We start from the raw sequence: 21,986 nt of genomic DNA on the forward strand, positions 1-21,986 counted from the left end.
GTCATCTTCTCCTTGCTATAAACAGTCCAAGTAGCCAAGCCATGGGCTTTTATATTTGAAACAGTGCTGCTTGTCTAAATTCAGGTTGATAAGCTGAGGATTTGTCTCAGAGGTGAGGTACCCAAGATAAGATAAAATCCAAAAGGGGTTCTGAAGTAGTGTGAGGCTCATATATCTGTTACAACAGTGGTGGGATAAATGCTGCTTGGAGAATCCTTGTCAGGTACTGAGGATGCTGAGTTGAGTGGGGGACTTTGAGAGAGGCTCCAAAGGGCAAAGAAAGGATCAGCAGAAAACCACTTACTGCCCTTAAGAATATTACTTCAGCCACTGTCAGAGGGGTTTTGTCTGTGTGTGAAGTTTGAATGCATTTCAGATTTCTGATCTTTGTGATATAGGTCAAAGAAATTATCAGTCCCAGCTTCTGTCGTATCTAGAATAATGGGAAGAGGTGGGTGCAACATCACAGCAATTCAAGATGTCACTGGTGCCCACATTGATGTGGATAAGCAAAAAGATAAGAATGGAGAGAGAATGATCACTATAAGGTACAGTATCTCAAAATCAAAGTCTTGAGTTATTCCACAGTGTCATTTATTGAAAAGCTTGTTTGCTTTCTAAGGCAGGATCTATTTAGCTTCTTTCTTCTACAATAGCACATACATTCCTGCTGCCAGGATATGCTGACAGTCAACTTCAAAGATAATCCTTAAGATACACAGAAGAAATAATTTACTGCAGTAAATTTACAATAGAGTTACAGATCAGAATAAGGTTGAAGCTACAGAACGTTGCACAAAGTGGGGTTTCCTTTTGCAGGAGATAAATCTGTTTGTGTTTAACCTAGGGGTGGTACAGAGTCCACGCGATACGCAGTGCAACTCATCAATGCCCTTATTCAAGATCCTGCCAAGGAACTGGAAGACTTGATTCCTAAAACTCACATAAGAACCCCTGCTTCGAGTAGCAAATCAATCCATGCAAACTTTTCATCTGGAGTCAGCACTGCGACTGCTTCCAACAAGAACTCCTTTCCTCTGGGAGCGCCGCCCCTGGTCACGTCGCAGTCATCAACACTCTCGACTTTCCAGCCTCCCAACAAATTAAACAAGAATGTCCCGGCCAACGTGCGCTCGTCTTTTCCGGTGTCTCTTCCTCTCGCTTATTCTCACCCTCATTTTGCCTTGCTGGCTGCCCAAACTATGCAACAGATCCGGCACCCTCGCTTACCTATGGCCCAGTTTGGAGGAACCTTTTCACCTTCACCAAACACTTGGGGACCATTCCCAGTGAGACCAGTTAACCCTGGCAGCACGAACAGCTCTCCAAAGCATAACAGCTCGAGTCGTGTGGGCACTCAGAATGGCAGCGTTCTGCAGACGGAGTCTCCTGGGTTAGCCACGTCCACTTGTCCCGTTACCGCCTCGTCTGCAGCTGCTTCCACGCAGCCTCTGTGTGTGACCAGTAACAGGACTCCCTCCTCGGTCAGGAAGCAGCTCTTTGCCTGCGTCCCCAAGACGAGCGCTGCAGCAACGGCCATCTCAACTGTGACGAGCACCTGTAGCACTCTGCCCTCAGCTTCCTCTGCCCCCACAAACAACGGGCAAGTGCCCACGGCGTTTCTGCCATCTACTGCTCCGCCAGCGCAGCATTCTGCCCTGAAGGCAGACTCCTTCTCGGCTGTCTCTGCACCCAAGGAGAAGGTGCCCACCCCCGAGCAGCCTCCCACGAGCGCGTGCCCGCCGGTTTCGGCCTCCAGCAGTTGCAGCGGGTCAGGCAGCAGCAGCTCCGCGGGCACCGACACGCGCCCGGCCGGCAGCCCCGCTCCGCCCAGCGGCGCGCAGGAGGAGGCTCTGCCAACCAGCATGGCCGAGATCAGCCCTTCCATGTCGATGCCTTTTTCATCCAGCTCAGAAACTGCTCCTTTAAGCTTAGCGTCGCCCAGGTCAGTTGTTGCAGATAATCAGGACAACAGTAACTTACCTCAAGTAGCTGTACCAGCACCTCGAGTTACTCACAGGATGCAGTCCAGAGGTTCTTTCTATTCAGTGGTACCAAATGCAAACCTCCATCAAGATCCTCAGTCTATTTTTGTTACGAATCAAGTTCCTTTAACACCTTCTCAAGGTCCACCTGCTGCAGTGCAGCTTTCGTCAGCCATGAACGTTATGAACGGTTCTCAGATGCACATTAACCCAGCAAACAAATCATTGCCTCCTGCCTTTGGGCCAGCAACGCTCTTCAATCACTTTAGTAGTCTTTTTGATAGCAACCAGGTGCCAGCTAACCAAGCATGGGGAGACTGTCCACTCTCTACCCGAGCAGCAGCTGACCCATCTTTCACTGTTCAGTCTACCTTTCTGAATAACTCTGTGCTAGGACATGTGGAAAACGTTCATCCCGACAACTCCAAGGCTCCTGGTTTCAGGCCGCCTTCCCAGCGGGTTTCAACTAGTCCTGTAGGTAAGTCATTCAGATCATGTTCTGGACAAAATCATTTCTTCAGCCATTGCACTTTGATCATCATACTGATGGAGAAATAGTCTACAAATGGCAGCTGGAGAATGCTCATGCAATGAGGATGGCCTGTTGTTTCCAAGTGCTCTTTAAATTGCTGATGATTTTTTTTCCTTCAGCTTTTCTAGGCTGTTAGGAGTTGGGAAGATTGCAGGTGTTGCCTTGCTTGTCCTCTGTGTGAGACAGCAATGCTCCCACCTGCTTGTGGTGTAGCATCAGTTTTAGGTTTTGGGTTGGAATGGAGCACAGTGTGGAGTGACACCAAAGCTGAGGACTCCTGCAGGTTCCAGCTGCAGCAGTGACTGTGTGCAGGTGCTCCATATTGTATGTGAGACTCCAGCTTGGCTCAGTGAAGGGAAACTCTCTGTGCCTTTTGGTTCTTGATATGGCTCTGGGATTTTAATAAGCTTACTTTGTGGAGCTTATTGGTGTGCTACTGTGTGGGGTGTTCTATTCAGCAGTTCAGTATAGCAGTACCAGCACATCTGGATTTGTTTGAAATGGTTTATGAGCACTGACATTGAGCTGCCTGTCCTTGCTCTGCTCTGCCTGCAGGGTTTTTGTCTTCTCAGTGTTCAAACTATGTTGCAGACAACCAACTGCACCCATTAGTTTGGAAGGGACCCTCAAGAGATCCCTTCTGTGCCACCCCTTTGTGTTTGCCATGGTGGCTGAGGGTGCCCTGGAGCTGGGTGTCTGAAGTCATCCTTGCCCACACAGAGTGTGTTGGGTGTTTGGGCTAAAGTTTCAGGACTTTAGCTGGGACAAGTCAAGTAGTTTGACTTTCAGATTAAAGGAGAAGGGAGCATTTGGAAGATGTAATGGTAAGGAAAGAAGATCTTCAGCATTCCCTTTAAGTTGCTTGACAGATGTGCAGGACTTCTGCAAACCAGAACACTTCTCTCTTTCAGGCTTTAACCACAAACCTGGGCTGTTTGCTGTGACTGTAGTTTTCTCAGTTGTTAAATTTGGGTTGTACTGCTCTGCACAGCAAGGGCACACCTAGAACTCTGTGCCACATCCAGCCTTAGTGCAGGAAGCAGAATTAGATGTGTCAGGTGAAGTAACTGGACCTTGTTCATCAGAGACTGTTAATAAAGAGCTGCCAGACCCCCAGCAGGCTCCAGGACCACTTGACAGTGGCTCAGCTTTTCCTCTGCAGTGCTCTGAACTGGGGTTGGCTGTTGCTAAAATAATTCCTGGGAAAGGAAACTTATGGCAAATGGGATCTGCTGATTTCCCTGACGGTGGCATCCTGCATGTGCAAACATGGGTGACAGGGACTTCCCACAGCCACAAAGTATTTTGCTGTTCCCTTATGTTAAGATCATCTGTTGTATTGGGGAAAAATCTCTTGTATTTCTACTTTATATATCCTTTTATACTTTATATATACTTAAGTGACTGTAAGTATTTGAAAAACAGTGTAAATCTGTTTCTGCCATTAGAAAGGTTGGGTAGATAGCCAAGGAAAACTCACACAGTTGACTTTGGGAGAGATAGGTGTGAAGTTCTCAACTGAAGCTCAAAAATATTTGGACAGAACACACTTGTCCTGAGTTAGGATTTAATTAGGATATTGCAAAGTGAAGAAAAACTGCCAGTAGGGAGTGTGTTGCTAAAATTGTGTTGGGCAGGAGGTGACTGATTAGTCAGGTCCTTAGTTGATTCATTCAATGTGGTTTTACTTCCTGCTGCTTTTGATCACCTTTGTTTCAGAATCCTGATGTCCCAGGAGCAGGGGGTTAAGGGAGCTTGAGGATGTTTGGAAGGTGTGATAGAGAGGAAAGGAGTGATGAGAGTTCTCTGTTGCCTTCCCTCAGAGCTAAGTGTGCCCTGCCCACCCCTCTCATTCCCCAGCTTGTCCCAGGGGAATGGACCTTGCCCTTGGCTCAGCCTGGGGTTGGCAGAGCTGGGGACTCCCAGCTGTTTGCACAGGTGACAGGGTTTGTGAGATTTTGAGAAGGGGGACAAGGGCTGCTCGCTGCTCCTGCTCTGCCCAGCAGCAGCACAGAGGACAGGGAGCAGCCAGGGCCTGGCAGTTCTGGGTGGTCACAGGGGTTGGGAGCAGCCTCAGAGCAGGTGGACACCCATCCTTGGTCTCAGCTGGGGGAGGGACACCTGAGGGAGCAGAGGTTTGCATTTTGTGCCTCTCTTACACAGTTGGCCTATGGCAAGTTTTTCCACAAATCAACATTTCTAAGGGATCCCCTCTAAACTGATCTGGTGAAGATTTAATATAATTTAATAAATCTAAACCAGCTTTTTCTTAACAAGTTCTCACCTCAGGGTGGAGTTCAGATAGTCTGCTTTTCTTGTTCATGGGTGAGCTCAGCTGCAGCTCGAGTTTTCTCTGATTCACCAGTTCCTCTGAGGCACAGATACCTCTGCTGTGGATCCATTCTGGAAATGGCCTATTTGTCTCACATTTTTAGGTCTCTTGTCCTGGCAGTTTGCAGTTGAGGGCAGGCTTAGCCCAGCCATGAGAGGAGGCTGTGGAGAAGACCAAAACTAATCTGCTTGTTACTTCTGTCCTCTGCATGTTAAGGAGTTTGAGATCTTGCTTCTTAAAAGGGGTCACAAACCTGAAATATGCCAGCTTAGGAAGCAGCACATGAGTAGGGAGCTGCATGAAATGGTTGGACTCTGTTTCACACAGAGTGACCAAGTGTTGTGGCTCTTTCTCTAAACATGCAGGTGATGTTGCAGTAGCCAACATCTGCCTGGGGTCTTTGATAAACTGAATTTTGAGCAGAGTTTGTGTGAGATCATTGCACTCCTCTCAAAATCTCAGTTATGCATTCAGAGCACAATGAGGAGTTTGAGTTCATAGCCCAGGTAAGTGTAGAATATGGTATTGCAGAAGATTTCAGTATTAGAAAACCTGATTTTTTTTGGTAAGTACACAAATAGAAAGCTTGTTATTGATAAGTTATCAACTTATTTGATAAGTTACTGTTCAGAATAACGATTTTTAATATCAAGCAAAGTTTTTCATCCCCTTTTATGAAAGACAAGATAAAGTTAAAAAGTCTTCTTTGTGACCTGACTCCTGGATTTGTGCATCTCTGGCTGTCACCCTCCCTTCAGCCCATGGAGCAAATCCAGCAGTGCTGAAGTGATCCTGACTGTGCAGTCATTGCCCTTTACAAGCTGTGTACCCAAAATCTGTACCCATCAGCCTCCTGAGCCATCAGAAGGCAGCAGGGCATCCCTCTCCTGCAGGAGAGCTGCTTTTGTCCCAGTCCCTGCCTTGCTGTCTGTCTGGGAGCCCAGCAGCACCCAGGGTGGCAGCAGCTCTGTTCCCCTTTTGTCTGGGGCAGATCCTGTGTGGTTCCCAGCCAGCTGGCAGGCTGTGCTTTGGTGTGTGACAGAATCAGTGCCCAGGGGGGCTTTTGGCTGCCAGGTTTGTGGACAGAGGGTGCCCAGAGTGTGCAGTGAGTGGCTCCACAGCTGCCCAGGGAGGGCCTGGGCTGCAGGTGCTGCTGTCTGAGGGCTGAGCTCTGTGCTGGGGCCAGGCTGCAACTCCTGACAGACCCAGCTCGGCCACACTGCAGCCACAGGCACTGGCATCCTCCTCAGAGCATGGAGTTTGTGCTGTCCTCCCATGCTGGGGGTCCCTCATGTTCCAGCAGCAGGGGGATGTGTTTCTCCTTGGCTGTAAGAGAGAATTCTCAGTATAACCTTTGGGCTAGTGAGAAAAATACCTCCTTTAACTCCAACAAATCATTTCTGTCCATGTGAGCAGGTTGGATCTGGCACTTCTGGAAGGAGTAAATCAGGTTGACTGGGTTGATAATACTGGGGGAAAAGACCTGGCTTTCAGGAACTGTCCAGGCACTGAAAGGTGCCCCTCTAGTTTCTGACCTAAGGTACTGCCTGGCAGCACTGCTGTTTGTGGTGGGGTGTGTGTAGACATAACCTCAACCTCACTCTGCAGCAACATAGGCTGGTCCTGGTTGTGGTCATTTTGAAATGTTTAAATGGTTTTGAAACTAATCCTGTTTAATAGGCCCTTGAAACTAAACCCTAAACTCAGGTGAACATGTGGCCATGCCCATTTCTGCTTTCAGGTAATAATGTGTGATAAGAGCTTTTACAGCGTTTTGGAAAAGTACTTAAAAGCTTTGGCTTAGAAAAAACTGTAATTCACCCTTGCTAGTAATTTTTGTGGGACTTTGAGCTCTTTCTCCAGGTGTCTCTTCTCTCACATGTCCCTGGAGGAAGCAGCCCCCTCCCCTGTGGTGCTGTGCCACGCCAGCCCTGTCTCAGTGGCCACAGCATGACTGATCTCTACCTGAAGGTGCCTCAGGATGGCAAAGCCCATCCTGCACAGAACTGCTTCCCTGGTGCTGGATTCCCCTGGGACTTTCACAGAGCCCTGGATCCCTGTTGCATTTGGGTGGCTTTTTGTAAGCAAAGATCGTGGCCACTCCCAGCTTTCCTGCTCTGCCCTCCCTGCTAAAATCATTTTCTTTCAGTGACCAAAGGGATGGCTGTTTTTGTTAAAACTTGAGGCCAAACCAGAGAGCCTCCAGAAATGGTTTCTAAGGGAGAATCATGCACCTTACCATGTGCAGATGCCCCCAACGGTGATGAGATGCTTTAATTATATTTGGAGCACTAGCTTTCTCTGGTGCTTTGAAGCAGGTTCCCAAAGAGAGATATTTAATCAAATTTATGTTTATTTCAGGCTTACCCTCTCTAGATCCATCCAACAGCTCTACAACTTCTTCTTCAGGTCCTTTGACAGGCTTTTCAGCAAACATACAAGGAGCACGGGTTTACCTTCAAGGGCCAGCGCCTGTTGGGACTCCCAGCTTTAACAGACAGCATTTTTCACCACATCCTTGGACAAGCGCAACAAATTCATGTAGGAACTTCATGGGTCTGTCTTAGTTAACTATAAATTCATAGCTATTGTCTTTAGTAGATTTCTAACTTGAGGGGAACTTACCCAGTAATGCACAAAATGCTTTCCAATTGCTTTTAGCAGCTGTGAGGATGGTGTGCAAATCCCAAGCTGTGCTATTTTGTGGGGTTTTTCCCATGCCACTAGTTCTGGTAGCATTACTAAAGGTGTATTTGGGCAGAAAAATGAGTTACTGTAGGCTCTTGAGAGGAGAGAGCAATGAAGCTGTGGGGGAGTGGAGGTGATTACACCAAGCTAAAGATGCCCCTCTAAGTAGTATGAGTGCAGTGTTAGTTGAAAATGTCATGTTTGCCATGGTTTGAAGTTATACTTGCCTTTTTTCTTTTTTTCTTTTTTTTTTTTTTTAATTGGGATCTCTAATTATACTTAAAATATTCCAAAATCTCTAAGCATCATCCAAGGTAACAGTGGGTTTTCCTCCTAATGGAAAGAACATGGAAGTAGCTTTACAGAAAATATGGGTCTTTGATTCAGAATCTTAGCTGAAGATGTTTTTCATGTCACTGCATGCAACTTCATTGCCACTCTGAGTTTAAGAACCAAAATGTTTCAATGAGTGCTCAAAGGAAGTTGGATTTCCCAAGGAGAGTCAGTGACACTTCTGAACTTGGCGGGACTTTATGCTCTTGGGTCACACCTGTGGCTTTGGGAAGCTGTCTGATTTCTCTTCTGCTGCAAGTGGTGGATACCAAAACCAGGCTGCTTAGATATTTATGGTATTTTGGCTGATGTTTTCACCTCTTCCTGAAACTCTTCCATGTTTCTTATTCTTTCTTGTAATTAATTTGGATACACCGCTATGTCATGAGAATATCACGATTCTGATGGCTGAAAGCATTTGTGTTATAATGTGGATTTTAGAGTTCAAATAATTTCTTTGAAAACTTGAATACTTGCAAAAAAAAAGCCTTTAAAACATTTTATCATTTACTTGGAGATAATATCGGGGAAATAAGTGGGATGGCATTTACCCTTGCTACTTTGTGTGTCATTAAGCAAGAGAAATGCTCTCTTCAGCAGGTGAATCTCCTATCCCATCAGTTTCCTCAGGATCATCTTCACCCCTCTCAGCTGCTTCTGCCCCTGCTAACTTGGGCCAGCCAAAAGCGGGTAACAGCAACCCCGACAGGAAGGTGCCGCCCCCCATCGGGACCGAGCGGTTGGCCAGGATCCGCCAGGGCGGCTCCGTCACCCCCACGCCCCTGGGCACCAACTTCAGCGCGCCCGTGGGCCACAGCGGCATCTGGTCCTTCGGCGTCAACAGCGTGTCCGGTGAGTGCTGCTCACACACGGCAGGGCCCCGAGGGATGTGTCTGGAAGGAGGGTTGGAGAGGAGGAGTAGAGCTCCACAGTCTGTGCTCCCTTGTGGAACATCCTCAGGTCGATGGAAATGCTGTGGTTTGCCCTCGTGCTGCTGGTGGTTCTCACCCGCCTGGATCAAGGCATTTGTGAGCCTGAAATGATGCAGAGACCTCATACAGAGTCCTCTGAATGATCCAGAGCTTAGAGTAAACAGTTGCTATCTGTTCAGGGGGCTGTTTCCAGGCCTGACTGTTAGCTCTCTCTGTCCAGGTTTCTCTCTTGTTTTCCCCTCACATTTTACAGTGTCAGCTGAGGTGCAGCTGATGCACCCAGGGACACAGAGCTGTGGATACTGGTTTTTGCACTGATTTCCTCATGACTCTTGAACAGTATGGGATAACTTCTGTTCCAGGCAGCCTTGGTTCCCAAAGAATGACTTTGAAACAGCTGAAGGTTTACGTTCAGTTTCCTGGTAGTTGGATTTTGTGGAAAGGAGGAGGTGCAGCATTTGAGGTGTAGAGTGTTTCCATTGGTAACTTTCAATACAAACGTTTGAGTCCTGCATTTGTTATATGCTTCAGTGAAGCCCTCCACACTTTGGTTAACTCATGTCTCAGCATTGCTGTGTGTTTTTAAGAAAAGCTTGTATGTGCTTACAGGTAGTGTTGGGAGCTCTGTTGGATTTTAGCCATTTTGCAGTGGACATGTGGAACTCACAGTTCGTGGTAGTCCCCATCTTCTCCACCCTTGTCTGGATAGCTGAGATCCCTCTGTGGCTGTGTGTTTTCAGGGTGCCTTTGGGTGGCCTTAGGTGTGTGCAGCTGCTGAATTCTGCTCCAGTGTGTGCCGTGAGTTTCATCAGCCATTTTTCATCTCTTTGCAGAAGGCTTGTCGGGTTGGTCTCAGCCTGTCATGGGAAGTCATCCAATGCATCAGCAGCTGTCAGACCCAGGCACGTTTTCTCAGCATCAGCCAATGGAGAGAGATGATTCTGGAATAGTGGCTCCCTCGAATATTTTCCACCAACCTATGCCAAATAGTTTTGTGGATTTTTCTAAAGTAAGTTACAGAGAGTTGGATTTATGAAATGGCTGGGCCTGGCTTTATTGTTCACCTCTTCTGCCTGTTCACGCTTTGTGTGTGTGACTCTGCTGCCATTGCTTGTTACCCCAGTCCTGAACCTTCTTTCATCTCAGAACTGACCAGAAAAGGTACCCAAGCCTGGAGGCAGCTCTAAACAAAGCCAGAGTTTGTAGGTTGCAGATACTCTCTGGTCAGTAGCTGAAGGCCTTCATCACTCTCCAGTATTTCATCCCTCAGAAGCTCAGTCTCCTGGAAATGTTTCACAAAGCTTGCCCAGCTCCTGAGGGTGATTACAAGTTTGCTTAATGCTTTCAGCACAAATCATGGCCACAGTGCCCCACACCTTCCTTAGGGAAGTGGCAGGAGGAGAGGACTCCCAGCATGTTTCAGAAAGAGCCATAGCATGTGGTCTTGGCATCTGCATGGCAAAGCAGAGCCATTCATACATAGGAAAAGAATTCTCCTGATTGCAAAAAGCTGCTCTGTAACTTGCTCTTTCTGAATAGGCAGAATTATTTTAGATGGGCATTAGGAATTAGAGATCTTCAACCCAGTCTGGTCAGCTCAGTGCAGCCCTGTGTGCTCTGTGGCTGTCCTGTGCTGCAGGGAGGAGGGAACTCTGGGGTCACAGTGCTCAGCTGCTGGCCTGGCTTTGTGGGGTACCTGAAAACTCTGTGTGTGCTGCAGCCTCTGCTGAGGTTTAAGTTCAGAGCAATGGCTAAGCTGGCTGGAATCTCCAGCTCTGAAATCACTGTGTTCCACATTCTGCCCCAGTGTTCCCTGAGATTCCTACCAGTACTGGAACATTACCTGTGGAGGAGACGTGGCTCTGTCTGCTCCTACAGCCACCCTCCCCATGTCCCTCACCAGAGCTCTCTTGTCCCCTCAGGGCCTGCCCATCTCCATGTACGGCGGCACTCTGATACCCTCGCACCCTCAGCTGGCAGATGGCCCAGGAGGGCCCCTCTTTAACGGGCTCCATACTCCAGATCCTGCCTGGAATCCCATGATCAAAGTTGTCCAGAACTCAACAGAATGTACTGATGCTCAGCAGGTAGTGTGGCTGTCTTCTCCCACCTGTGCTTTCCTGGGGCTTTGTGTGGTGCTGTGAGACCCAGTTCTGGCTGGGTGACACGTTTGGTTTTTTCAGTTCTTTGAACCTAGGATTGAGGTTGTCTGCATGACTTTCCCTACTCTGTGTGTGTGTGTGTGCATGTGTTGATAAAATATCCATGGTGCTATTGATACCAAACTTTCCAGGTAAAACAAGCAGCATTTCAAGACTGCTCAGCCAGGTAATGGACTGGTACAAGTGAGAGGGTTTATTTCCATCCTTGGCACCTTGCAGGTTGTCAGTCAGACCTTGGCCAGAGCTGAAGAGCTCCTGCCTTTGGACAGTCTGGTTGTATTTTGAGGGAAGCCTTATGCTCTCCCTCAGTGGTAAAACACTGTTAAAGGAACCTTTATTTGTTTTTATAATAGATTTGTCTTTTTATTTCTTGCTGTAGATTTGGCCTGGCACCTGGGCACCTCACATTGGAAACATGCATCTCAAGTACGTCAACTGATTTAAGGGGGTCTGTCCTTTTTTAGCCTGGTTTGGGAATCTTTATGACCTTGAAGAACCCTGGGGATTTTTTTCATGTGCCTAATTAAGCAATTTTCTGTGGGCTGTAACAATGGAATCTCAATTGCCCGTGTATAAGAACAAATTGACTTACCTATACAAACTGATTCTGTTCTCCAGTTAGTTTAGCCACTTCAAACTTAAAAATCAGACAAAACTAGTGCTTTTTGGCTAAACACTACTGAATGCTCCTTGTATGCAGCAGAGAACTAGCTGATGACATGATTTTGACCTTTTAGGGTGGTAATACCTGTATAATTGTTTACAGACTTACAAGGAAAAGCTGAGTAAATTTCATGTCGTATAGTGGCTCTACTTTATGTAGCCTGTATTAATGTGAAATATTTACCTGAATACTCAATAAAAGGCAAACAGCATTTATAGGTTGTGTGTGAGAATTTTGGAAAGGGCTGTATGTTATTGTCCCCAGCAGCTGCTGCCATGCTGGGTGACAAATCTCCCCAGGGTCACATCCTGAGCATGTGGATGCAGACAGGTTGGGAGGGTTTGGAGCCACAGGGGTCTGCAGAGTCCTTGCCCCTGCCCCTTGTGAGCCTTTTATTGGTGTGAACCTGCTTCTGTGTTATGGTCTTTTCCTTCTGGATTAGTTCTGCTGCTTCTGGCACTTCTGGCAGTGTCACCTGAGAGATGAGGTTTTGCTCAGGGCTGCAAAGAAGGGCTGACAACAGTGACAGGTGAATGCAGGGTTGTTCACCTGTCCAGAAGCAGACCTTAGAAAAGTGCTTCCCATTTGAGGAAAATGTAATAGGTTCAGTTGTAAGCTTCTTGTAATGCTGTGAATCTGCTAAGAGCTCCTCGGGCCCTTGCTGTGAGGAAGAAGAGGATTTTTGCACGCTGCTTAAGATGAATATTAACTCCTGACCCAGTTCTCTACTTTCTGCACTTGGACTGTGCTTAGTTCTATTTTTACTCCAAAGCAATGCAGTAACTACATGGAATCCATTACTTAAGCAGGAAACTCCAGTGCACATAGTGTCTAATCCAATGCATCAGTCTCAGACCAGGTGGAGATTTCAACTTCTTCCACCTTATCCAAACAAATCCTTACATGCAGCAGCAGAGTTCCCCAATAAAAGCATAAAGAAGTACTGAACACCCAAAGTGCACAAGCAGTGTCTACATACCAGAGGCAAATCAACCTTAGAAGCACTACTGGATGGTATATTAATATATTTTTCTTGGTGTTTGAGGATGAAATTAAAAAATAATATTGAACTGCTGCTGCCCCAGTGGTAGTGCCAACACCAAAGGATACACACACAGAATGAGTCACAGAAAGGTTTGTGTTGAAGTGGCCTTAAGGTTCACCCAGTCTGATGCCCTGACATGGGCAGGGGACACGTGTCAGCAGCAGCTGTATTGGAAACCAGCAGTGTTGTGTTAGTAGGTGTGTGCTCTCTGGGGCAGGGGCAGGTGCCCACTTGTGTGTGTTCCTTGGCTGCAGCAAGCAGTGCCACCTCCTCCTGCCCATCCTGGGGAGCCACTGTGTGCCCATCCTGGAGGGCTGCAGCTCCAGGGTGGGTGGCACAGTGTGCTCCATGACACCAGGGAGCATGACCCAGGATGGGGATGGGGCTGTCCCTGGAACAGCCTTGGCCACCCCAGCCCTGCCTAACGTAGGCAGCTCTTTGCTGCACAGGTCCCTTGCTGGGTTCTTCCCTGCACAGCTCCTTCCCTGAGGACATGGGCACTTGCTCTGGGCTCCAGACCCAAGTGGCCCCAGCAGCCTCCACTAAAGTGGAAAAGGAACCCCCAGATTTTGTAGGAAGATCCTGCTCAAAGTTCAGACCATCACTGCCCTGTGGTTACAGAGGGGCACAGGCAGAGGCAGGGCCTTGTGCTTTTGGTGGCAATGCCAGAGGGCTGGTGAGTGCAGTGCTGGTCCCTCAGGACAGGCTGCCTGGATCCAGAGAGAGCATGGGGGTAACAATGCCAGAGGCTGTGCCCACTTGAGTTCACCAGCCCTGGGTGGCAGGGCTCCCCCAGACCTGTCCTCCTTCCCCCTTCTGACCCCCTGGGTCAGCCATTGAGCAGGTCTTTCCTTTGCTGTCTGTCCTCAGGGAAGCATGTGCCTCATTCCTGACCCATGTTTGGGCTGAGGCACAGAGTGCCTGCCCTGTGGGCCCTGGCTCTGTGCCTTCAGTTAAGCTGCTCTGGCCCAGCTCTGTGCTGTGGGGCTGTGGCAGGTGTGGGCTGTGTAAGATGTTTACAGGCCCAGCAGGAGCTCCAGGCTGGCACCTCGGGCAGCAGCTGGTGTGGGCTGTATAAGATGTTTGCTGTGCCCAGCAGGAGTTCTGGCCTCACTGGCACCTCGGGCAGCAGCAGCTCTGGGCTCCTGGAACCCCTGGGCTGCACCCTCTGCCAGAGCCTGGCAGGGAGCTGGTGCTGGGCTGCAGGGAGGGATGGGCAGGGGACAGCAGGGCCACAGATGTGGCACACAGGCTGGTGCCATCTCAGGCATTGCTGGCAGGCAGTTGGAGCATGGGGAGGAGGCAGTGTGTGCCCCGGGTGGACACTGCACACCCAGCAGGCTGGAGGAGGAGATGCCCCATGGAACCCAGCTGTTGTCCTGCAGGAAGCAGCAGGGGGCAGGCTGAGACAATGGGAGCAGGTCCCCAGGGTGCCCACTGTGGGGTACCCAGCCCTTGCTGCTCCACCCTGGAACAGGGCACCACACAAAGCTGTTGCTGCCTGGCCAGCAGGCTGGGCCTATCTCTGTGCCCCAGGACTGGCCCTGCCCTCCAAGCAGCACAGGGGTGGCCTGTGTTTGTCACCATGGGGTAGCCCGTGGGAGGCTGGACCCCCTCATGCTGCATCCTGCAGAGCTCCAGGAGCCTGAAGGGGAGGAATAATGTGGGGAATAGCTGCTGAGCAGGATGGGTGTCACAGGCTGCCTTGTACATGGTGGCTCCAGAGGCAGATGTGTCCATGAGCCGTGGCCAAGCACTGGGTCCCACCCCTGCTCTGGGCTGAGGGGCTCAGGGCGGGGGTGGCCGGGCCAGCAGTGCCTGACAGCCCCCTGCTTTTGGCAGGTACCCGCATCATCTGCGACCGCAAGTTCCTGCTGGAGTGCAAGAGTTCACCCGCGGCCAGGACCCCTCCCTGCTGCCTGCCCCAGACCCCCGGTGTCACATCCCTGGCCCAGTCCAGCCTCGCCAAGCTGGAGGAGCTCAAGGAGCGGAATGAGAGCGAAGAGGCCATGCCAGGTGAGCAGCCCAGGGCCACAGCCCTGCCCATGGACCGCCTGCCTGGGGCAAGATCCCAGCCTGGCCCAGTTCCAGCTCCTGCTCCCTTTGCCTGCCCTTGTCTGCTGAGCCAGCCCCATCCTAACCCTGCTCCTGTATCCATCCGTGCCCTTGCAGATCAAGACCAGTTTGAGATGGACATCTGAGTTTCCATCTCCTCGTCTCCAGGCCATGGCTGGGCCTGTTCCTGGGCCTCGTGGAGGTGCTGGCACCGTGACCAGCTGGCTGCAGCCCTCTCTGATGCTGGGGATGGACGTGTGACACCTCAGGCTCTAGCACAAGTGGCTGGTGCAATTGCCTAGGAGCTCATGCTTGATCAATAAACACCGTGAAACCCCTGTGCTAACATGGTGTGTGTCTTTGTCAGGGCTCAGCGGGGCCCTCGCCCCTAGGGAGGGGAGGTGAGCAGCACCAGGAGGGTGCAGAGGGTGACCCTGCAGCTGGGGCTCTGTTCCCAGCTGTGGTGGAGGCAGGTGGTCGGGCCATCCCATGAACATGGGGAGAGCAGCCCAATTAACACCTGACCAGGCATGTGTCTGTCCCTGGACCTCCCTGAGGTCACCCAGGTCTCTTGGGTTGCAGACTCTAAGCTGTGCCAAGATGGGAGCCAGGGCTGTGGCTGCAGCACAAACCCTGCTCATGCCAGGGGCTGTTGGCACATCAGCCTCTGCAGCCAGCCCAGACCCCTCCTGCAGCAGGGCTGGGCCAGATAAGGGGCAGGCTTTGCCAGCCAGTGCAGCGGGGACACAAAGTACTGCATCCAGCCAGATGCTGAATTCTTCCCCTGACATGGCCAAGCCTAATGAAGCAGCCATGGCCTCACCCAGCACTCCCATCTCCTGCTGACCCTGGGAGCCCCAGGACCTGTCCATGCCAGAACCCTCAGGGAGACTGTGGGAGGGGGCAGGTTGGTGCTGTTTATTAAACATAATGAATCGCCACTAAAATGTCGCAATGATTAAAATCCCCTTTTCCTGGATGAGGATTGGGAGGCAGAGGGGGTGCCCAGACTCCCTCCAGCAGCAGGGGCCTGTTCCTGCCGGTGGCCCTGGGTAGGGGCTGCCCCGCTCACAGTCCACAGCCCGGTCCCTGCCGTCAGGGCTCCTCCTGCTCCGGCTCGGTCGGGGGCTCAGTCACAGGCTCAGCTGCGGGCTCGGTGTCAGCGCTGCCGTCCGTCTGTCCGGTGGGCAGGTCCCGCGTCTCAGCGATGAGGCGCTTGACGCCCACCATCCACTGGCTCACCTCGTTCACGTGGTCCACCATAAGCGAGCGGTGGATCTCATCAGCTGCGTCCCAGTGCTGCTGCTGAAGCTCTGCCAGGACAGGGGGACAGCCCCGTCAAGGGGGCAGGATCCGCCGTCCCGCGGGTGCCTCTGCCCCAGGGCCTGCTGCTGGTGCGGCCGCGGCCCCCTTCACCCCATACCTTGCACCAGGAGGTTCATCCTCTTCCTCACTGGTGCCGACAGCTTCCCCTGAGCCCACGCGTCCTCCAGCACTGTCAGCCGCCGCCCGATGTCATTGCACACTTGTTTCTGGAAGCAGAGGTGAGCTGAGAGTGAGGGGATGTACCCCTGCCAGCTCTGGGGAGCCCCGGGCCAGGGGCGGCTCTCTTCCCCCCTCAGGTCTCCTGGCAAGCGGCAGCCCCTGCCTGGCTGCCCCGGCTGCCGTTCCGCCGGCACCGCGGCTCAGGGCGGCGGGAGGGGCCGCAGCCTCACCTGCACCGTGGCCCGGCAGGAGTCCAGGGCTGCCCGCAGCGGGGCAAGGACGGTGTCGGCGGACACGCTGCATTCCTCCTGCTCCGGGCCCGCCGCGCTGGGCCGGCCCTCAGCCCGCGGGGCAGCGCCGGCAGAGCCCTGCGGGGGCGGCCCCAGCGCCCGGGGCGGCGGCGCTGCGGGGTCGGCGGGGGCGCTGGGCGGGCCCGGGGGGGCACCTGCAGGGCAGAGGCACCGAGCCCGTCAGCTCGGAGCCGGCTGGCACCGGGCCCCGAGTCCCGGCTCGGCCGCCCCCAGCACCGCGGCTGCGAAAGCCGGGCCGCGGGTCCCGGCGGGCTCGGCCGGGCCTGGCAGGACAGGGTGAGGGGCTATGGGAGCCCCGCGGTGCTGACCTGGGGGTGCCCCCGCGGGCGGAGGGGGGGCCCGGCGGGTGAGCGGGGTCCGGCGGGAGCCCCCGGCCTGCGCCTGCAGCCCGTACGAGAACTGGGGGGGGTCGTTCCAGCCGCGCTCCTGGTTCCCTGCAGCAGCGAAGGGCGCCGTGAGACCGGAGGAGACCGAGGAGCCCCCGCGCCAGGCGGGACCCCCCGACACGTCCCTCCCGGCGCTCCCCGCACCCGGAACGGCCCCGGCGTCCTCCCACACACGGAGCCCGGCGGAGTCGATCCCCAATCGCGGCCCCTCCCGGGCAGCCCCGCGGTATCCCGGGACCGAGACCGGGACGCCCCCCCGCACCGGAAGTGCCGCGCGCGCCCGGCGCCCCCTCACCCGGCTTCACGTAGGACTCCGCCATCCCGCCACGTCACGCCCGGCCCCGCCCCTTCCGGCCCGTGAGGCGGGGATGGGCGGGAGGGGCGGGGCCGGGCCTGTCCCCGCCCCGCCGGGGGCCGCGCTCGGGGCCGGGGCCGGGCCGGGGTCGGGGTTGGGGCCGGGGGCTCCTCCCCGGCGGCTCCGGCCCCGGCCCCGGCCCGGCCCGGCCCGCTACGGGCTGTGCAGGAGGGCCCGGCGGAGGCGGAACACCTCCAGGAAGGAGAAGAGTCCCCGCTTGCGGGCGCCGGCCCCCGCCCCGCCGCCGCCTCCCCCCGCCTTGGCCGCCCCGCGGGCAGCGTCCCCCGCGGCCGCCGGCCCGGCCCGGCCCCGTCCGGCCGCGCTCTTCGCCTTCGCCCCCGGCGCGGCGGCCACGAGGCACTTCTGGTACTGCACCTGCGGGGACACGAGAGGCAGCGCGGGGCACTCGGCACCGGGGACAGCCCGGCCTCCCCGGGGCGGGGCGTGCCCGGCCGCGGTGCCGCCGGTGCTCACCATGCAGGCGGCCTGCACCGCCTCCGAGATGGTGCCGGCGTCGGGCTCGCACCAGAAGGCCGCGCACTGGAAGCGTCGCCCCGTGTCCACGATGAGCGCGAAGGTGTGCGCGTCCCGGCCCACCCCCAGGAAGGTCACGTACCGCACCTGGCACTCCCAGATGTGCGCCGCCTCCTCGGGCTCCTGCGGGGACCCCGCGGGCCCATCCAGCCCTGGCCGCCGCCCGGGCAGCCCCGCCGCCCCCCAGGGCAGCTCTGCCGGGGGCAGCACCGTGCCCGCTCCGGCCGCGGCCCCCTGCTCCCTCCCCACCTGCGCCGGGTGCACCCTCATGGCCGTGTCCGACACGTAGATGAGAGAGGGCGTCCAGTTCTCCCGCCCAGGGCGCCTCGTCAGCTTCTCGATGGCCTCGTTCAACACATCCATCCCTGGGGAGAGGGACACCCCATCCCATCGGCCCCGGCTGCGGGCGAGGGCCGGGCAGGAGCTGCCCAGCGCCAGGGCACGGCTGCCCGGCCGCCCCGCGGCACGGAGAGGCTTCCTGGGCGTCCCCGGCGCGCTTACCCATGGCCCTGGGCACGGGCAGGCTGCCGATGTACAGCGCCTCGTAGGTCTGCATCGACTGTCTCACCGCTTCTAGGATATCCACTGCCAGGACGGGAGAGGGGGGCTAACGCTGTGTCTCTGCTGTGTCCCCAGCATGCCCAAGGACTCCGGGGAAAGAGCCGGACAAGCCAGAGGGCTCTGGCTCACGGGCGGACTGTGGGCAGGGGGAGCAGCAGTGCTGGGGGACGGTACCTTGCAGCGGCAGGTCCTCGGCCGAGATGGGCTCCAGCGTGGCGGCGCGGGGCAGCCTGCTGCTCGCTACAGCTCGCTCGGCCACGATCTGCAAGAGATGGGGATCCCGGAGCCTCCCCTCACCCCCGAGGTCCCCGGCCATGCTCACACCCTCCGGGGTTCCTGCGTCCCACCTTGGAGCACATCTCATGCAGAGCCTTGGCGATGCCCTTGGCAGGCACATTGCAGTGGAAGACGTGACACTTGAGGACGCAGGTGTCCTTGTCACTGGCCACGAAGGCGAAGTCTCTGCAAGGCCACGAGCAAGGCAGTGAGACCCCGACAGAGGCAGCCCCGCGCCTGTACCCCCCCCAGCCCTGTGCCCCCTTACCTGTCCCTGCAGCCGTGGTGGCAGTGGGAGGGAGGAGAGGGGACAGGTCACTGCTGGGGTGCCTCCCCCAGGTGGGCAGAGCCACCCCCTGGCCCTAGCTGTGCCCTGGCCCCTGGCACCTGCCGTTGTCGCAGCCAACGCCCCAGACGCGGATGTTGAGGATGGGCTGGCGGTGGATGAGGCTGCGGTCCAGGGGGTCCACCAGGCTCATGGTGTCCTTCTTCAGAATCATCACTAGGTCCTGGCCCTGCAGAGGGGCAGTGGTTCCCTCAGCCTGGCAGACAGCCTGGGCATCCCCAGCACCCAGCCCCTGTGTGGGCAAACCCCTTCCCCAGCAGCCTGCTCTGCCCCAGCTGTGGGGTCAGCCCTGCCCTTCCCAGTTACCGTTCCCTTGTGTGGGGACCCCCCACACCTGTCACACCCACCTGCTCTACACCTGGGACCATCGGATGGATGCCCTGTGTAGAGTTGGCTCTACCACCTGCTCCCCTTTTCAGCACAGTCCAGCCTCAGCAGCAGCGCCCTTGTGGTGGGACCCTGCTTGGCAGCACCACCCCAGGCTCTTACCTCGCCCTGGTTGTCTGCAGAGCCCTGGCCCTTGCTGTTGGAGAGCTGCTGGATGCAGTTGTTGACGGCGATGCTGCTCTTGCCAGGTGCCAGGTCCTCCTCGGGGATCTCCACCCAGCCCAGAGAGCGCACAGCAAAGCACTGAGCAGGGACACGAGGGGCTTCAGTGCCCCTGGCACGGCCACCTCTGTCCTGCACACCTCACTGTGCCACAGTGGTCACCCTGCTCTGGCTCCCATCCACGTCCCTGCCAGCTGCCACCCTCCTCCTCCTCCTCTGCCAGCACAGCCCACGATGCGGCAGGGAAGCTGGCGGGTGCAGTACCTTGGAGCCGGGCTCTGCGCTGTGCTGGAAGTCATCTCCATGCCAGGACAGGGAGTGCCTGCAGAGGGACAGGGCAGTGAGGGGAAGCTCCCTCTGCGTGCTCCTGGGGCACCCAGGGAAGCATCAGGATGCCCTGGAACCAGCAGACCCCCGTGCCACCAGCTGGGAAGCATCCTATGGGGGTGTCCAGTGTGGTCCTGCTGTTTCAGCAAGGGGGGAGCACCAGGGCCCAGCACCCAGCACTGCTCAGGGATCAGTGGCAGCCCACAAACAAGGCAGCAGAGCACAAGGACAGCCCTACCTCCGGGACAGCGAAGCCATGGGGCTGGGAATGGGCCGGTCCTTCCCCGAGTGCTTCGCTGCAGGGCCCTGGCATTCCTGGAGAGAAGAGGAAAGGGGTGAGAGCTGCAAGAGAGGCATCAGGAGGCACCAGGTAGGAGTCCTCCCTCCCGGGACTGCAACAAGCTTGTGAGTATCCTAAGTATTTGAGTCCAGCTAGAATGAGCTCCAGGATGGGACCTGCTGAAGCCTTTCAAAGGGCTCAACCCCCAGATGGGCTGAGCAGGACTTCAGGGTCACACAGACAGGGAGCTCCAAGGGGAGGCTGGACCAGTCGTGCCCAGAGGGCCCTTCAGCAGGATTCTGCCAGGGGTGGAATCCAACACCAGCCCTCACACCCCTGCCCACATTCCCTACCCTTCCATGGAGAGTGTCATCTCCATCAGCCTCCGTGTGCCCTCCTGGGCCGGTGCTGCGTGCAGGGTGCTGCCACTGTGTCGTGCCTGTTGGCACATGCCAGTAATAGGTACCCAGAGAGTCACAGATTTTTCTCCAGCCCGGGGGGAGGTCAGGGTCTGTCTCCAGGCTCTGGTCGCTCCAGAGGTTGTCTGTGCAGAGAGTGAGTGTGAGATACAGGGTAGGGAGAAAGATCCCGCAGTTGCCTTGAGGAGCCAAGAGCTTTGCCCAGCAGCAGAAGGGTCCTGCAGTGGCCTCTGGGTGCATGGGCCAGAAGAGGAGGCTGGCAAGGGAACATGGCACGATGCCAGCGAGGCTGCAGCAGAGACAGACCCCAGTGCAGGGGAACCGCCTCGATGTTCCCGGGGGACAGCAGAGCGCCGGCAGGGCACAGAGAGCAGGGGCAGCCTGGGCCTGCCAGGCGGGGCACCAGGCTCAGGCTTGGCCCGCGGCCGCCAGCCCAGTGTCCCCCTGCCCTCGGCCGGGAGAGGGGCCGGGACACACACCGGGGGCCGGGCAGAGGATGGTGCTCCGGGGGCTGCAGCCGGAGGGTGCGATCGCCGTGGCCCCGCACCCCCAGCCCTGCGCGGGCACCGACTCGAGCCCGTGGCGCAGCGCGGCCGGAGCGAGTCCGGGCCGCGGGGGCGGCGCGCTCCGACCGGCCGGGCTGTGGGGCCGGGCGGGGCTCCCGGGGCGGGGAGGGTGGGGGCGCTCCGGGGCTGGGGAGACACGGAGGTGGATATGAGGTGCCCCCGAAGCGGGTGGGCTCCCGGCGACCTTGGCGGGGCGGGAGCGGCGGGGCCGGGCCGGGCCGGACACCGCGGGCCCAGATCAGCACCGCGGACAGCGCCGGGCGCGGCCGCCGCTCCCACCCTCCCACCCCGCAACGCGACCCCCGCCCTGCAACCCGACCAAAGCCCTACAGCCCGACCCGAGCCCCGAAACCCGACTCGAGTGCCACAGCCCGGCACCAGCCCCACAACTCATCCCCGCTCCTGCAGCCCGCCCCCGAGCCCGCAGGCTGTGCCCGTGCCCGCCGTGCCCGCCGTGCCCACCGTCGCAGTTGACCAGGACGATGGCCAGCATGTAATCCTTGCCCAGCATGGCCCCGCCGCCCGCCCGGCGCGGCGCCCCCGCCGCCGCCTGCCCAGGCCCGGAGCCGCGGCGGCTGCGGCGGGAGGGGCGGGGCCGGGGCGGGCCGGGGCGGGGGCTGCAGAGAGCCGGGGGGGCGCGGGGGATGGCCCGGACGGAGCTGGGAAGGGCGGGCATGGCCGGGCCCTTGGGGTGCGTCTGTCTCGGGGCAGAGGTGGGATCCTGAGGAGGGAAGGGGATTTTGGGGGCTGGAAAGGTTTCTGGTGCGACAGACAGCAGAGCCAGGGCAGCCCCTTGTGCCCTCAGGTTCGTTCCCCTTCCCTCCACTCGCTCTTAGGGTTCCTCCATTCCCTTCCCTGTCCCC

The 21,986-nt window shown here is 56.1% G+C and overlaps 2 protein-coding genes across 12 annotated transcripts in view; one reads left to right on the forward strand and one right to left on the reverse strand.

Annotated features, from left to right (window-relative positions):
- The window catches only part of ANKHD1 (ankyrin repeat and KH domain containing 1), a 102,556-nt gene extending 86,739 nt beyond the window's left edge, over positions 1 to 15,817 (forward strand). For 2 of the 11 annotated variants that reach the window (XM_074552083.1, XM_074552094.1), the window contains 8 exons: positions 399 to 548; positions 848 to 2,463; positions 7,211 to 7,405; positions 8,468 to 8,722; positions 9,636 to 9,811; positions 10,725 to 10,889; positions 14,516 to 14,689; positions 14,846 to 15,817. In XM_074552083.1, coding sequence (XP_074408184.1) covers positions 399 to 548; positions 848 to 2,463; positions 7,211 to 7,405; positions 8,468 to 8,722; positions 9,636 to 9,811; positions 10,725 to 10,889; positions 14,516 to 14,689; positions 14,846 to 14,989 — 2,875 coding nt within the window. In that variant the 3' untranslated portion in view covers positions 14,990 to 15,817. The other 9 variants (XM_074552088.1, XM_074552087.1, XM_074552084.1 and 6 more) reach the window with 9 other exon arrangements.
- Positions 15,818 to 16,023: 206 nt separating this feature from the next.
- On the reverse strand, positions 16,024 to 21,749 carry APBB3 (amyloid beta precursor protein binding family B member 3). The gene is made up of 15 exons (XM_074552095.1): positions 21,586 to 21,749; positions 20,492 to 20,682; positions 20,097 to 20,173; positions 19,796 to 19,853; positions 19,472 to 19,612; positions 19,024 to 19,151; positions 18,905 to 18,910; positions 18,708 to 18,822; positions 18,535 to 18,622; positions 18,301 to 18,384; positions 18,049 to 18,164; positions 17,740 to 17,922; positions 17,206 to 17,640; positions 16,152 to 16,260; positions 16,024 to 16,041 (listed from the first exon to the last, which is right to left on the reverse strand). Exons 1-13 carry the CDS (start codon positions 21,632 to 21,634, stop codon positions 17,419 to 17,421), a joined length of 1,458 nt encoding a protein of 485 aa, XP_074408196.1. The 5' UTR covers positions 21,635 to 21,749; the 3' UTR covers positions 16,024 to 16,041; positions 16,152 to 16,260; positions 17,206 to 17,418.
- Positions 21,750 to 21,986: the final 237 nt, after the last annotated feature.

The sequence above is a fragment of the Zonotrichia albicollis genome, chromosome 15 (assembly GCF_047830755.1).
Source record: "Zonotrichia albicollis isolate bZonAlb1 chromosome 15, bZonAlb1.hap1, whole genome shotgun sequence".
NCBI lineage: Eukaryota > Metazoa > Chordata > Aves > Passeriformes > Passerellidae > Zonotrichia > Zonotrichia albicollis.